The 16,408-nt window shown below is 39.8% G+C and overlaps 1 protein-coding gene and 1 long non-coding RNA gene across 2 annotated transcripts in view; one reads left to right on the top strand and one right to left on the bottom strand.

Annotated features, from left to right (window-relative positions):
- LOC146670534 (uncharacterized) overlaps window positions 1-16,408 on the bottom strand; it is a 213,049-nt gene that overhangs the window by 50,654 nt on the left and 145,987 nt on the right. The window lies entirely within an intron of this gene.
- shmt2 (serine hydroxymethyltransferase 2 (mitochondrial)) overlaps window positions 1-16,408 on the top strand; it is a 29,482-nt gene that overhangs the window by 1,728 nt on the left and 11,346 nt on the right. The window contains exons 2-5 of the mRNA XM_085407507.1: window positions 9,786-9,977; window positions 12,282-12,358; window positions 14,891-15,091; window positions 15,322-15,403. Of these exons, the coding sequence (XP_085263633.1) occupies window positions 9,786-9,977; window positions 12,282-12,358; window positions 14,891-15,091; window positions 15,322-15,403 (552 nt within the window). The remainder of the gene's footprint in view (window positions 1-9,785; window positions 9,978-12,281; window positions 12,359-14,890; window positions 15,092-15,321; window positions 15,404-16,408) is intronic.

Here is a 16,408-nt window from a genome sequence, read left to right as displayed (position 1 = left end):
TCTTAAATACATGCAGTAATTTTGCAGGCAAACATCTTCCATTAGATTGTGCTTAAATCCTAATATTTAGTTACTTTTGGATTAGTCGATTATTCTGATTTCTTCTCTCCTGCCTCCTAGGCACCAGGACCACTCCTATTACTTCCTATCACGTCTCCCCCAGACATAAAAGAGGATGTTACCCGGATTTGCACATTGGCATCAAACCTTGTTTCTGGGTATAATAAGGACAGGCACACTCCAGATTGAGCTTTTTAAAAAAAACACAACATTTTCCCAAATTTAAATGATCACATCTTTGAAAGAGCAACCTGTGAGTGACAGATATGGAATTTGAATTTTATAATTAACATTATTTTCAGATTTGATTTTCATCAGTTCAGTTTTTTGCAAAGTGAGACGTGAGGTGTAGAGACAATAATAAGATTGTTTGTGAAAACATTGGAGAGTGCTGCTGTTCGCACAGACTGTAGAGTGAATCGTGTACATCAAACTTTTTTTATAACCAATGGTTTTTGTGAGAGCTAGAGGTCATGTTGAACTAAACGTAGCTCAAACATCTAAACTTTTTGGGTTTGCTTTGCTGAACACTTGAAAATCTTTAGTTGTCAGTAAGAGATGTGGCCTCCTACAGATTTACTGATATGGCCGAAGGCCTTTAACAACTTGACCAGTAGGAAGGTCATCCTATCAGTGATGTAACCAAGAAACTGACATCAATTTACCAAAAGAAACTTTAAGAAAAAACATTCTTTGTAAACTCTAGAGACATTTGTGTGGGAAAATCCCATTGGATCAGCAGTTTCTGAAACACTCAGATGAGCCCATCTGGCACCAACAACCAAGCCAAGCTCAAAGTCATTTAAATCACCTTTCTGCCTCGTTCTGGTGCTCAGTTTGAACTTCAGCATGTTGTGTTGATTGTAAATGGTAAATGGCCTGTATTTGTATAGCGCTTTACTTAGTCCCTAAGGACCCCAAAGCGCTTTACACTACATTCAGTCTTTCACCCATTCACACACACATTCACACACTGGTGATGGCAGCTACATTGTAGCCACAGCTGTCCTGGGCGCACTGACTCCCATTCACTAAACATATATGTTTAGTCAGGTCTACTACAATTGCAATACAACCTTTTTTTAATTTATTTGTATTTATTTTGAATTAACTGAAGAAAACATTTTAAAGTTGACATTCTCTCCTTGTAATTTCGGTAGAATCACAACTAGTGCATAGCTTTTCATTTTGACAGATTTACATTAATCGGATTATGTTGTTGGACAGGATTAGCTGCATTGATAAGGTCCAAAGTAGCTTTTAGCTGTCCAAAAAATGATTTAAAAGATTTAAAAGCTAGGATGACTTGAACAAAAACATATTTCACACTGTAGACCTGATAGAGTTTATGAGCGGGGTTTCATGGACGAAAGGCTTTGAGCCAGCCTTGAACCCAAAAGTGTTAGCATCCACAGCATGTGTCTGAAGCACTAGGAAACCATCTTTAAGAAGTGCAGTGCAAAGATTACAGTATAAATGTGCCGTTCCACTGCCTACGCCTCCTGAAGATTGCCTTTGTTGCCAGTATCGCTTAAGTCTCTGATTGTCACCCTGACAATCCTTTGATCCGAATGGAGTGTAGTCGTCTTGACTGTGCCTCTGTCCCTTTACGCCTCCTCACCCCGTCCAGATTTTAGTCTAGATTTCCAGTCTAGTGTCATCCAGAGTGTATCACAGGGCAATTTGTAATGGGCAGCCCTGCTATTAGTCAGTGACAGAGGAAGAGGCAACAACGATGCTGCTGCGCTGTTGACACTTCTTCTCTGCAACCTTAAATATCTGTTGTGTTCTTCTGTGGGCTCACCCAGGACTGCAGCTATCGATTAGTTTAGTGATCGAGGATCGATTATTCTCTGAGTTAATTACATGATCGAATAAGAAACACTTCTGTTTTGTTGATGAGCTATAGTAAATATTAAGAAAAGGAAAAAAAAGACAGCTCTTTTGGGAATGAACTGCTCATTGGTTTCCATTTTATTTTGATAATTCAACTGCATACAGCATGTGGCCTAAAAAAGCTAAACACTGTCACTGAAGTTATATATTTTAAATAAAATATTTCCTAAATGCATAAATGACTAAATTATCGTAAGTACAGTAATGTCCTAAAATGTCCTAAAATGAGGCTTACATACAACCTGAACTAAGAGGTCAAATAAAATAACCTTATCCTGTCTTTTTGGAAGACTTCCTTACATTAGTCAAAGGCAAAACAAAGAGTTCTGACAGTGCTTTATTTCCTAGATATGTACATAGATTTTTTTTATTTATTTTCTTTTTTTTTTGGGGGGGGGGGGACTTGTGCGTGTGTCCAATCCAATCCAATTTTATTTATAAAGCACTTTAAAATACCCAGCACAGGAACAAAGTGCTGTATAGAAAATAAGTTAAAACAATAGAATAACGGAAAACAGCAAAATAAATAAATAAAACAGAAAACATACAATTAAAACAGCCCTATGTTAAAACCAAAACAAGATAAAACAGCATCGAATCACCTAAAAACAACTAAAATAAAAATAAAAACCAACATCTCACGTGGTGTCAAAGGCCAGGGTAAAGAGGTGGGTTTTCAAGAGTGACTTAAAAACAGATAAAGAAGTGGCCTGTCTAATCTCTAAAGGAAGCTCGTTCCACAGTTTTGGAGCTGCTCCAGCAAAAGCACGATCTCCTCTAAGTTTACGCCCAGTCCTGGGTATCTTCAGGAGCAGCTGATCAGCTGACCTGAGAGAGCGGGTGGGTGTATAAGGCTGTAGCAGCTCATGGAGATAAGATGGAGCTAGGCCATGGAGAGCTTTAAAAGTAAATAAAAGAATTTAAAAATGAATCCTAAAAGAAATGGGCAGCCAGTGAAGTGAAGCTAAAACAGGGGAAATGTGCTCAAACTTTCGAGTGCCAGTTAAAAGACGAGCTGCGGCATTTTGCACCCTCTGTAGATGACTAATATATGATGCACTGACCCCAATATAAAGTGCATTACAGTAATCCAGCCGAGTGCTAACAAAGGTGTGGATCACCAGAGGTGTGGACTCGAGTCACATGACTTGGACTCGAGTCAGACTCGAGTCATTAATTTTATGACTTTAGACTTGACTTGAAAAAATGTTCTAAGACTTGTGACTTGACTTGGACTTTTACACCAATGACTTGGGACTTGAATTGGACTTGAACCGGTTTACTTGAAAAGACTTGATATTTTACCCCAAATATAAAATTTAACATGCATATTATATAGAGATTGAAAATGTGACGTCATTCACGGGTAGAACCGCAAAGGATTCTGGGAACTCGTGGCAAGCGGTACTAGCGCACGCAGGCTTTCAATTAAAATCAGTCACACAGCGATAAAAAGAAACACAAAAATGGCAAGAAGCTGTTGTATCATTAACTGCAATAGCCGGTCGCATGACAGCCACGGGAAGCCGATGGGTAAAGAGATCGGTTGTTATCGGATTACGTCGTTGAAGAGAAATTGTTCGAGCCATGTTTCCGAAGTAACAAAGACGCGACTGGATTGCAGCCATTCAAAGACCAAATATAACGTCCCAGAACACTCCAGCTCACAGGTTAGTCTGCTCCAAGCATTTCCACAAAGGTCAGTCTGCTGTTGTAGTTAATGCGTCATTTTCATAACATAATTAGTGATATAGGTTACAAGCAAGTCTGGCGCTGAACAGAAATTGTCGCGCTATGCTCCTTTATTTATTGTGCATAAATAGTGAATTGTCCTGACACAATATTGCGTTTCGCTTCTGTTATTATGGTACATTGACAAAAACATATACTTTTATTCACAGGATAAAACAGGTTTTTTGTATCACTAATTGCCCAGTACGATTACAGCATACAATATTATTGTCACTGCTACATTTCTGTGATGCTACCAGAAATTATTTCCACTGCTAATTAATTACCGTTGAGCTCAAAGGTCCTATTAATAAACGGTTAAGGAATGTGTATTTATGACGACAATTTGTGAGACTGGTAAACTTATGATACGTACGATGGTCTTTACTTTCTACACGGTGCATTTCAAGGTCCTGCACCCATCCGTCGGTAAACTGTACCTGGGCTTGTTGCAGTGACCGGAAGTTACTAAACTTCATGAGTGTATGCACTCACTCCAAGAACCGTATGATTATAAATATGCATATAAATATGCTACAATGAGATAGCTGACTTCATCTAACTAGCAAATGTTGTCCAGGCTACGTTGGTGATACAGTTTTTTTTAATGTGTATGATATTTTTGTCATGCGATTTTAAAGCTGGTCCTACAACCGCATCCAAGAATAACATGCAGCTTATCTCAGAACTGTCGGTGAAAATTATTATTGGAGCTAGGTTTAATTGAGCTGCATTTTAAAGAGGTGCAATTTCACAATTTGTGTATATTTTCTACGTTCACTTTTGTCATGTGTTGAGAAAAACACAGATTTAAAATTACATGGTCTAATATTTACATTTAGCATATAACTGCAACATTATTTTTTCGTTGTTTTTTTTTTTAAAGACTCGAAAGGACTTGAAATTCAAAGTTTCAGACTTGTGACTTGACTCGGACTTTTACACCAGTGACTTGAGACTCGACTCTGACTTGCCTGACATTACTTGAGACTTGACTTGAGACTTGAGGATAAAGACTTGAGACTTACTTGAGACTTGCAAAACAATGACTTGGTCCCACCTCTGTGGATCACTGTCTCAAAGTGCTGCCGTGAAAGAATTGGCTTTATTTTTGCCAGCTGAAAGAAGCTAGATTTTACCACTGCCTTAATTTGATTGTTAAACTTCAGATCACAGTCCACTTTGACCCCCAGGTTTGTGACAGTTGGCTTAACATACTGGGCCAGGGAATCTACATACACATTGGGGGTCTCAGTGGGGCTACCAAAAACCATCACCTTTTTATCATTGAATTTTAGACATCCAAGCCTTAATGTCATCGAGACACTGAAGTAATGGCTGTGTAAGGTATCTGTCTTTTTTCTTTAGAGGGACATAGATCTGACAGTCATCAGCATAAAAGTGGAAAGCAATGCCGTGCTTTCTCAGTACAGAACCAAGAGGAAGCAGATATAAAGAGAAGAGGAGGGGGCCTAGAACTGAGCCCTGTGGGACACCACACAAGAGGGGAGCGGAGGACGACACATAGTCACCGAGGCTGACACAAAAAGTTCGCCCCGCCAAGTAGGACCTGAACCACTCCAGTGCTGTGCCCCTAATGCCCACCCAGTGCTCCAAATGAGAGAATAAAATGGCATAATCCACGGTATCAAACACAGCTGTCAAATCTAAAAGCACAAGAACACAGTCCCCAGCATCAGTCGCTAAAAATATGTCATTAAAAACTTTTAAAAGGGCTGATTCAGTGCTATGAAAGGGTTTAAAACCAGATTGGAAAACCTCTAACACATTTTGCTTTTCCAGGAAGGTCATTATTTGGCTGTAAACTACCTTTTCAAGAATTTTGGAAAGAAAAGGTAGTTTGGAGATAGGCCAGCTAATTTGCAAGGTTTTTTAATCAGGGGTTTGACTACTGCATGTTTAAAATCTTTAGGGACAACACCTGACATCAGACTATGGTTTACCAGTTCAAGAACCAAAGGACCAACTGTAGGTAACACCTCTTTTAAAAGTCGAGGAGGGACAGCATCATTTGGAGACCCTGTAGGCTTAAGATGACCAACAGTCTCCTTTAAAAAGGACAGAGTCACAGGCTCAAACCTGTCAAAGACAGCAGAGCAGGAAACAGAGACTGAGAGGTCATGAGCACAAGGAGAGATTTGAGCCCTTGTGGAGGAGACCTTCTCAATAAAAAAGTGTAAAAAAATTTCACAGGCTTCTGATGAGGGCTCGATACAGTCAGTATATGGTGCATTAAGAACAGAGTTAATAGTTTTAAATAAAACACGCGGGTTGTGACAGTTTGACAAAATAATGTCAGATAAGTGTTTTCTTTTGGCATCTTTTACAGTTCTTTGATATTGACGCCAACAGTCCTTCAGCATCTGGAATGACACTTGTAGTTTGTCCTTTTTCCACTTGCGCTCAGCTCAACGGCAGTCGCGCCTGACAGCTTGGGTCATGTCGTTCAGCCAGGGCTCAGATTTAGTTTTAGGCAGTCTGGTGTGTCTGAGTTATTAAATGTTGTAATGAATAAAGGAGAAGGTGTGGTGTTAAGCCTTTAGAGGAACAAGCTGTAGCTGGAATGAAGTGAGGAAATCAGCATTGTCTGAGGTTTGCACTATGCTTCGATGCAACGTTTCCTGCTGCGGAAAGCAGACATTCTGATGGTGTAGATTTTAATAATTCATGTTTATAATTATTCAGCGTCAAACAGCACTGGGTCAGTGACTTCTGCTAGCTTATGTATATTTTTACTGGCCTGCGGGTTGAAAAAAGGTTTTATTTTTATATTTTTAAATATTAATATAATTTAATCAATATAAAAGCAAAGTAATGTTACTAAAGCTTTGAAATAAATATGATCTAGTACATCCCATGCCCTCCTTTAAACTCACCCCTGTTCGCTGAGTATATCACTGCAATAGAAAAATGGGATGGATAGATAGATAGATAGTTATTCCAACACCAACACAAGGATATCAGATCGTGCGCACAGTGATCAGTTCTTATTTAGTGTTTGGTTTGTGCAAAAACTACTGCTTAGTTGTCCCCGCCCCCTTTGTCCTCCTGTTTCCCCTCTGCCTCCCCTCCAGCGAGGAGTTAAAGAGTTTAATGGCGTGTGGGACAAAGGAGTTTTTAAGTCTGTTGGTCCCAGACTTCTCTGGTTATTAGTGACCAACATTGTCAATAATGTCTTGCAGTTTTTTGCTGCGGTGGATAGGAGCAGCTACAAAAACTTTTTTTCAACATACTGGATCCTGTAAAACAGGTTGTTTGATGCAGGACTCCTCCCCAGGTTTTTAACAGAAATGCTTTTAATGGTGATTACAGTATCGGGTTCTGCTTCTCAGTACGGCTCCGCCTCTTTGTTCTTCGACGTGTGTGTGTGTGTGTGGACAAACTCTACATTAAACTACAACAGCGTCATCTTCACTGCTACTGTTGTGTTATCAGTTTTTTGTTGGAAAACCCAGGGCAAAAAATTTGCGTTGAGGATTTTTTTTTTTTATAATCGAATCGTTGCAACCTACTTTCACCACTCTAATCCCATGTGTGTGTGTGTGTTAGTGTGTGTTTTTCTGGGTTGATTGTTGTTTGGTATAGCTGCTGATGGACAGCAGTCATCTGTAAAATTGACTCTCCTCAGGAGCTGCTTCAGGAAACGGGCAAAAACAATACAGAAGTAGGATTAATGAAATGATTTTCTTCCTTCCCTTTTCTTCTGTTTCGCAATTGTACTTTGAGCACAGATGTTTGACAGGGAAGGCAGAATGCCAACAATTACCTTATCATTGTCACGCAGATGTAGTGCATCTGTGACTCTGTAATTATTTTGTGCTCAGCACCCAGGTTGACGCGGCCTATCCCGCCCCTTTTCTCACAGCAGAGTTTTCATCAAGTTCACCTTCAAACGACAGCGTAATCTGTCGCCTAAAAATAGTCCCGCTGTGACATATTTGGTGCTTGTATCTTGGCTCTCGCTTCTCTTGGATCAGTTTGTTTTGTGTTTATTAATTAATCTCCCATAATGATCAAGGCTGAGAAATGAAGCAGGGAAACAGAAAGAAACACAACAGGGAGTAACCTGTCTTTTGGCTGTTTAAGCTCAGAGCTTTCCCATTTGGACACTGTGAAATTCACATCGATGACAAGAGGAACTAACAAAAATGCCACACAAATGTTACTTGGTTGAGAGTGCTTAGCGGCGTAGGGTGACAGGATAGTGCGGGGAAAGGATGAAGGTGAAGAGGAGAAAGGAGAGGCAGCCTTGTCTGTTTTTCAGTCTTCAGTAACCTTGTAGCCACTCAGTTTGGGTTTTTTCTGCCACTGCGTTTCCTGGCGTTGGTGTGCCACAGTCAAAAAAGAGACAGCAAAGGACAGTTCCCGTCAAGGTTTAATGACCCGTGTGATTTTTTTTTTGGCGAGAAATGTGTCCTCAGAGGCAGCTCGACCTGTCTCCCAGGCCCTGTCTTTTCCAGGATCCTGGGGAGGGAAATCTCCACCATCATAAATGCTACTGGTGACAGAAGGCCAGGGTAGAGACTATTAGAAATCAGTCATTAGTGTGCCAGTTGGCTCCCCTGGCGTGTCACCGTTGTCTCTTTTGCCACACTGGGGAGCAGAGGAAGAAGTAGACAACCACAATGAAGGTGATAAACTATCTTTAGGGTATTTTATTTTATTTTTTAAAGAGTGTATTGAATTATACTATAGCTAGACCTCTTTATGTTGTAGAGATTATTTAGAATGAGAATATACATATATCTTAAAGCCTGTGAAAAACAACACTGGTAAATATTATAAAGCCATTTCAAATGAGTAAAAAGCCAAACTTAATTCACACTGCATGGAATAAGCATAATTACACGTTTTTCATATGGGTGTCCTTAAAGAGTCCTAAGTATTGTGTTAATTGCTTTTTAATGGCGCTATTAAAAGGAGGCTGTCCCTCACGCCCCAGCACACCTGTACAGATGATAACTATAGGTTTGTAGTGGGGCGATTGATCTCAGCACAGAGTCATCATCATCATATTGCTGATTAAATGAAGAGAATGAGCCAATTTGTTTTGAGTGCAATCAACCTGTCAACATTTTATTTAACCTTACAGCTCTCCCACACAGTGCTTCTTTTTTGATTGAGAGTTATAATGGGAATCCACTTAAATAGAACACAAACCTTTTTTTGTGTGTATTCAGAGGTTTTCTGATGGTCCAAGCACCGTGTCGGTGGTGTGTCATACTAACAAAGAAAAGTGGGATCAGGATTCACTTTAGAAAAGAGCCAGTGAAAATTGTATGGAGTCTGCACTCTCACACGATCAAGCATTGCAGCAGAGGAAGAACTCGCCAGCCCCAGTCCAGATTAGATAAGCAGGAAGTGCTGAATCTGTTCTCTATATGCCTCCTTCTGGTACACTGAGGCTGTAAAAGTCGGTCCCAGTTTATAGAAGTGCTGATAGAGGCATAATTGAACAACCATGCTGATTATTGATATCACGAAAACACGCCAGCTTCTAATTATACCAGGCTGCATTAGAGTGTAAGGGAAGCGCAGTAGTTGAAAGGAGGCAAATGTCTCCTAATTTGTACAGGACAAATTAGAATCACACTTTAAATATATGAAATGATCAAATAAAGACTAGAGAATTGATGTTCTTTGTAATAGGACAGCTAGCAGCAACATGGTGACCAAAAACTGACAAATGTCCATGAAAATTCAGCAACTTTAGGAGATGACAGGGACTTTAACTGCACCATGATCTGTGGCTACCAAGTCAAACTAATTTGATTTCTCAACTTTGAGATGATAAGCTTTCAGCAGGCTACAAAGAGAACGACATGATTAGGTGGGAAATATACAATAGTTGTACCTGGAAATCCAATACAACCATCTGTTAGCTGCAGGATGATGGACACACACACGCACACTCTCACACTCTGGCAACTCATGACCCAGTTTGGTGCAATGACACAGTTTTAGAAAACATTTCTACTGTAACTGCGATATCTGTGTAAAGCTGACAAACTCTAAATCAAACCTTTTCCTTTCTGTATTTTCTTTCCTCATATTCCCAACTCGTCTTCCACCCACAGCCGCTGTGCCAGCGAGTCCCTGTTTGTCTCAGTGCACGTGCCCACCAGTCTCACGCTGCCACCCGTGCAGCGGATGAAGATCGTCCTTGGACGGGTCAGGAGAGCCTGGCTCAGGATGACCCCGAGATGTGGAATCTGCTGCAGAAGGAGAAGGACAGGCAGTGCCGTGGTTTGGAGCTCATTGCATCTGAGGTACTAGGAGCCAGATTAAGTGGCGCAAAATAGCATGTGAGCGCAATCTCCAAATTTCGCTTGTGGTTGCAGTTAGTTTTCCAATCATAGACATGAGTTTGTTTAAATATCAAGTGTGAAAAAATATCATTCAACATCAGCGCAACTGGCAGTAAATTGCATGTGGCAAACATTAGTAAATCAGTTTGTTCTCTGAGAAAGGAACTCTCAGAAATGTAAATGCAGCAGGGTCAGTTGCAAAAATCTCTGAGTTCCCATCTCTTACACACTGTAATCTCTTTGTAAATATGAAAGAATTTTTGTTTATACTAAAACCCAGTTTGAACTGGTGCAACTTGCTAGTAAATCTATATAGAAACCTACATTGAAAGTCAGAATACGTCAGCGCACACCTTTTATGTTAATCTATAAATGGTTTTGTTTCCTCTCGTCATTTTGATTGAAGCGGATGGTTATTTGAAATATATAACTAATGATTACCACCTTAAAACACTCAGTTGAGAATATGCGCTTGAATTTTTCACAGTCCTTTAAAACTGTTGTCACGGAGTTGTAAGGCGACAGACTCACTTGTTTAAAAAAAACGTATTTTTAAAAGGGTTTAGTCAGTCAGACACTCGTTCCACTTTTTTGTATTGATTCAATTGTCTTTCTTTTTTTAAGCAAAGATGGTCAATGTAAGCAGTTATTCGGTGTCTCAGAGAGCTGATAGCCTCTCCCTGACATGTTAGCAGTGCAACTGTCTGAGAATAACTAATCCCCTCTCATTAATGAATGAATGCGCCGACTTTGGGATATTTATTATAGTTATTCTACATGTTACTGCTGGCTGGAAAAGTGAGGGAAAAGCCTTTGAGGTCTTGTGATAGATGTGCACACCAAATCCAACACATGATCGTGGGTATAGCATTTGAAATTCACACTCTGCCAAGTTATTTATTCTTGAATCCTCTTGCTGTCTGCATTAATGTTGTATACCTCCAAATGTCCTGTTTTAAATATTTCCATTGGCCTTTGAGGCTTCTAAAACTGAACTTTTGTCTCACACATACAGCTCATAAACTGATGTCATGATCTCTGACAGGAATAAATTCATATCAAGCTTCCTGTTAATTCATTATTCACTCACTGAGGAACTGTACACAGTAGGCTGGAAGTCATTCAAACTCAACTTCTTTAATAGTAAAAACACTTACAAGAAACTCTGCTTGTTGTGAGCGAGACTAGCTCAGTTATCAGAAAGATTTGGGCAGCTCTTTGTTTTCATTCCAAGGCTGGATGGTGTGAAATGAAAAATTTTACTATTCAGAAGAGCAGACAAGGTTTTATCTTCTGCTGTTCCTTCTCTCTCCTCCTGTTCCTTCTTCGCCACAGTTCAGTGGAGTATGTCAGCCCCCTCTCAACACAAAGCCTGACCACTCTAGTGTGAGATAAAGCTGATGTCTTCATTCTGCCTCCTCCCCAGCTCACTCTGCAAGTCACATCACAGTACAGCTCAGACAGACATTCCTCCGATGAGAAGACGTACAGTTTTGCACACACACACACACACACACACACACACTGACACTAAGAAGCAAATGCGTTTCCTTTCTAATATATGCACAGTAGTTGGCATGACAGACGGATGCAGTAGAAAGCTGTTACTGGAGCTGTTATCTGCCTTGATCTCCTCTTGGCTCACAGGTGAAGCATTTGCATAACAACACACCACGACCACCACCCCATTCAGAGAGGCAGCATTCAGACTTTATTTGTCTGTGTTCATTTTATGTCAGATGCTGTTACTGACCAGTGTGACGATATACAAGAGAGACATGTTACACAGTCGGGGCTGCATCACTCAGATTTTAAGATTTTGGTCAAGCTCTACTGTATTGCAGTAATTGCAGATTTAAAAAAAGGCAAAGGAATGCATCTACTAACATCATCAGTCAATGAGTCCAGCCAATAAATTTAATCTTGAGCAAACTGAAAAGATACAAAGGAAACAGTATGCTTTTTTTCCTCTAACAATAATGACTAAAATTTGTTTCTCAGTGCGTCTCAACGATCCTGATGTAATTCAGCATGTGTAGAAACATTTATTGCATTATCTTGTATCCTCCAGCTGCAAGGGGATAATCATTGGAAAGTGCAGAGTGTTAGTCTATGGAAGTCCAGAGGTTCAATACTGTAATGATTGCCTCTTGCCGGAGGGGGATTTCTCACTATCACTTAACAGACTTTAATTTGCTGTCCTTGTCCCTTCTGTCTACTCGTGCCATTGATCTGTGTGTGTCCGCCTGTGTGTTCTCATTGCAGAATTTCTGCAGCCGAGCAGCTCAGGAAGTTCTCGGCTCCTGTCTTACCAACAAATATTCACGCAACCCTGTCATAAAGTACGTTTTTATTCAGCCACACCTCTGTTTGTTTTCACTATTAATATTCTGTGCTTGAGGATATTTGTTACAGACGTGCACAAACACACACCGATCTATACTGTGTAGTCTTGTTTACCCATGATAGTAATTTCTTACCAGGTACATAATCCACAGCCTCTGCCTTTCCAAAGAAAATTCCTGAGGGGTTATATTTGAAGAATTTAGTGCCGGGCTGATAGTTGCATGTTTTCTATTTTCAGTTTAGTTCTGTTATTTCCTTCAGATAAGTCGCATTTATCAGCAGCAACCAGAAAGATGACATGTTTTGAAATTCATCTCATTTGATGCCTTTGATTCCTGGAATACAATCCTACCACAAATCTCTCTCCCACTGACTGTGTTTTTAATTTTTGTTTTTTTCCCTCCCGACATCCCACTCATCTGTTGTTTTTTTCTCCCACTTTTAATGTAATGTAACAAAAGGATGATCTCATTGAATGAGTGGTTTGTAAAGTAGCCATCTGTTGCACCTTCATCTGTAATTCCACTGAAAAGGTTTGATTTTCACCAGAGATGCCTCACATCTGCTGTGGAAGTTTTGGGTCTAGGTTGGTGTAGATCTTTCTTGACTAAATTTACTGTTTGTGGAAAATGTGTGAAAATATGTTAAAGGGGCCGTAGTCTAAACAGTTTTACAGCGATGTACCAAATGACAATGCAAAATTAGTGCTTTACTTAGAGGGTTTGCTTGTACTGATGACTCTAGACTATGGAGAACATTTGTGTCCATAATGTATACCTGTCATAGTGTTGGTTTTTACCAATATGTCCTACCTGCTCAATCCCTAGCAACAGACAAATAGATGGCAAGTAGCTGGTGATTGCTGTTGGCTATATAGGCAGTTCCCATCAGGGGCTGGCTGTAACAAAAATAGATTTAATGGACTGAACAGACTGGTATAGCTAATCTGATGAATGATAATTTCATTTTGTATTTGCATGGAATGCAGTTAACAGCAGTTCACCACACTGGCTTGTCCGTTGTGTTCACGGCATTGTTCTGCTGGCCAAAAATGAACTATCCCTGGTTTAAGGGACCAACGACATAGTGAATACAGATAAAGCATGTCATCAATGTTCCCTCTAATTTTCCATGTGTCTGAGCGAACACACAAACTCCCTGAGCGGTCCCTTGGACCACTGTGAGCGACATCAGACGTGTGCACTGTGGTCCCACCAGCATTGAATCCATCCAAGTTACATGGTTTATTAAGATAATCAAATTACAGCATTTATATTTATGTTAGACTACTTTTAATTAACTGCTTTAGCCCACTTACAATGAAAATGTAAAACAAAAATGTAGTCATTGACCTGTGTAGTTTGTTAACACTATTGGGAGTAAAAATAACTTGAATTCCAATTTTGAAAACATATCTTTCTTCTTTTTTCTTTTTTTTTATAAAGCTCTGACTTGTATTATGAGTCTGTGGTCTGGGAGAGAGTCCTGTAACTCTCTGACTGCAAAATACAGTATATAATGACCAATGTTGGACAATTAATTATATAGTTACTTTTTAAAAAAAGTATCTCAGTTTGGCAAACAAAGTTTTTTGCAGCTATTTTTTTTTTAAATGCAGCCAAGGCGTTTTTTTTTAATAAACATTTCAAACTATTTACAGAACAATCAGCTGTTCTGCATCAAATTTAATGCAATACAAATATTTTTGGAGTGCCACTCCAAAAATTATTTCTTTCCACTATGAGATAAAGGAGAACATCAGCCTGCAGGCTGTACTTTTTTCGACCAATAGGAAAGGGTGGGGGTGTTTTTGGTTTTGTTTTTGCTCACAGGCAGAGCGTTTTTTCTTATAGAACGTTTCTTCCCGCAGTAAATATAAACAACAATAGTATTCAGGAAGAAAACCAAGCATTTCATATATTTTTATCATAACTCTGGTTTTACGTGGCCGATCAACACAATTTAAAAACTGGTATAAAGTCCACACTTTTTCCATCAATTGTTCCGTCTGTCCTGCTCACATCTCCAATGGTTGTACACGTTGTCATTAACGTGGCTTCACTCCACATCAGCCACGCCGCTTTGCCAGGTAAAACACCGGTGTCGGCACACAAGGACGCTGTCATAGCCTGTCAACCACGTTGATTAGCTGCGTATATACGAATGTGAATCGCATCATTGGCTGGACTATGGGATAAGGTGGCATCGTTCTAATCCCATACAGGAGCAGCCAGTCACTCACTGACTAACACTGCAAAACAGAATTGTTGAAATTTTAATTTTAATTTCAATTCAGGTTAGATTTTTTTTGTGCGCAACGAAGATTTTCTGTGCACAGAGACCGTGTCAGCAGTGCGCAATTGCGCACGTGCGCAGCTTAGAGGGAACATCGCATGTCATGCATGTGAACTCAGCTTGCACTTAGTTCTTTTCCCATCCTCAAGCACTCGTCTTTGTACCAGGAAGTCACAATGACATACCAATAGTACACGGACATTAGATGAATTGAAACAAATTTTCCATTACAGGTCTCATGGTGGAGGAGGAGTGGTTGACCAAATTGAGCTGCTCTGTCAGAAGCGAGCTCTGGAGGCCTTTGACCTGGATCCAGCTCTGTGGGGCGTCAACGTCGAACTGTACTCTGGCTCTCCTGCCAACTTTGCCACTTTCACCGCTGTACTCAATCCCCACGATCGTATCATGGGCCTGGACGTATCTGATGGTGGACAGTTAGTATTCACTGTTGCTTTATTTTCATTGTTGGTCCTGTTTTTTCTTCATCCACACACTTTTAAAGCCACCCAAGTTGTTGGTCAACTGTAGTGTGTTACTGCCCTGTTTTAGTTTCCTACAAATCTGATATTCATATTGAATAAAATTTTGTGAAAAGGTTTACAAACAGAGTCTTTGAACTTCCATGTTTTATTCTTTATGTATATATTGTTTTTTCTCACTCCAGTCTGTCTCACGGCTACATGTCTGATGTGAAAAGAATCTCTGCAACCTCAATCTACTTTGAGACAATGCCTTACAAGCTAAATGTAAGTAGAAAAACCTTCTACTAATATCTACTGACACCTGTTGATTAGGGCTGTTTGATAGGATGATACATATGGGATGATATGAATATACATATCGGATATGAAAACATCGTTTCATATTATGCTATCGTTTGTTTTGTGGTGTCGCAAAATAAGCTGTTTACGGCAATATTTTTTCATCGTTTTGATGGTCACTGTAGTGGCGATTTAAAATAACCACACTATGGACGGACAAGCGACTGTTTTTACACGTACTTTCATTAGCAACGGTAAAATCATTGTGTGGTTCCGCCGTCTGCTTGTTTATTTTCTACATAAACCTTTCACAATAAAGCTCAACTTTTCAAAATACACTGAAATGATATACATTATTCTCAAACATCAGATTTCAGAATATGCGTCAAACAAATTACCTGAAATAAAAACACAAGGTAACTATAAATGGTGCTTACAGTCACCACGTGGATGCGGGCACAGAGAATGCCAACATGGCCAGTGAAGATGAGGCAGAACCAGGTAGCTCCAAACAGAAGGACCAGTCAAAACAAATCGAGGACCTTATTCCTAAACGAGGGGCTACCTCTGTAGCATGGACAGGGTTTGGTTATGAAAAGTCTGACACGGACCAGAAAACACAGAGCAGGCAAACCTCTTCAACCACCTACGCAAGAATCACGTGAACGAGTATGGAGAGAGTTAACGGATGAGAAGCAAAAAAGAGCCATCAGGTGTTCAAAATACACCTTAGACTCAAACATTAGAACAGGCTTTTCCCCACAGCACACCGTGTAATAAATACAAAGAAAATGACAGCCAGTACAAGTTATGTCTAAAAATGTATAGTTTAATGCATCAGTCAAAACACTCGACTCCAGGTACACGACGCCCAGCTGAAAACGCTTCACACAAGTCGAGTTCCCCGAGATTCACAGAATTTACAGAAAATGCACTATTTTGTGATATATATTGTTATTGGGATAAGAAATGTCATATCGGGATATGACA

This window comes from Rhamphochromis longiceps, linkage group LG5, assembly GCF_057381845.1.
Source record: "Rhamphochromis longiceps isolate RC_006_pf linkage group LG5, R_longiceps_female_GT1.1, whole genome shotgun sequence".
NCBI classification, from domain to species: domain Eukaryota; kingdom Metazoa; phylum Chordata; class Actinopteri; order Cichliformes; family Cichlidae; genus Rhamphochromis; species Rhamphochromis longiceps.
The sequence above is the reverse complement of the archived record's forward strand: the minus strand, read 5'-3'. Positions and strand labels throughout refer to the sequence as shown.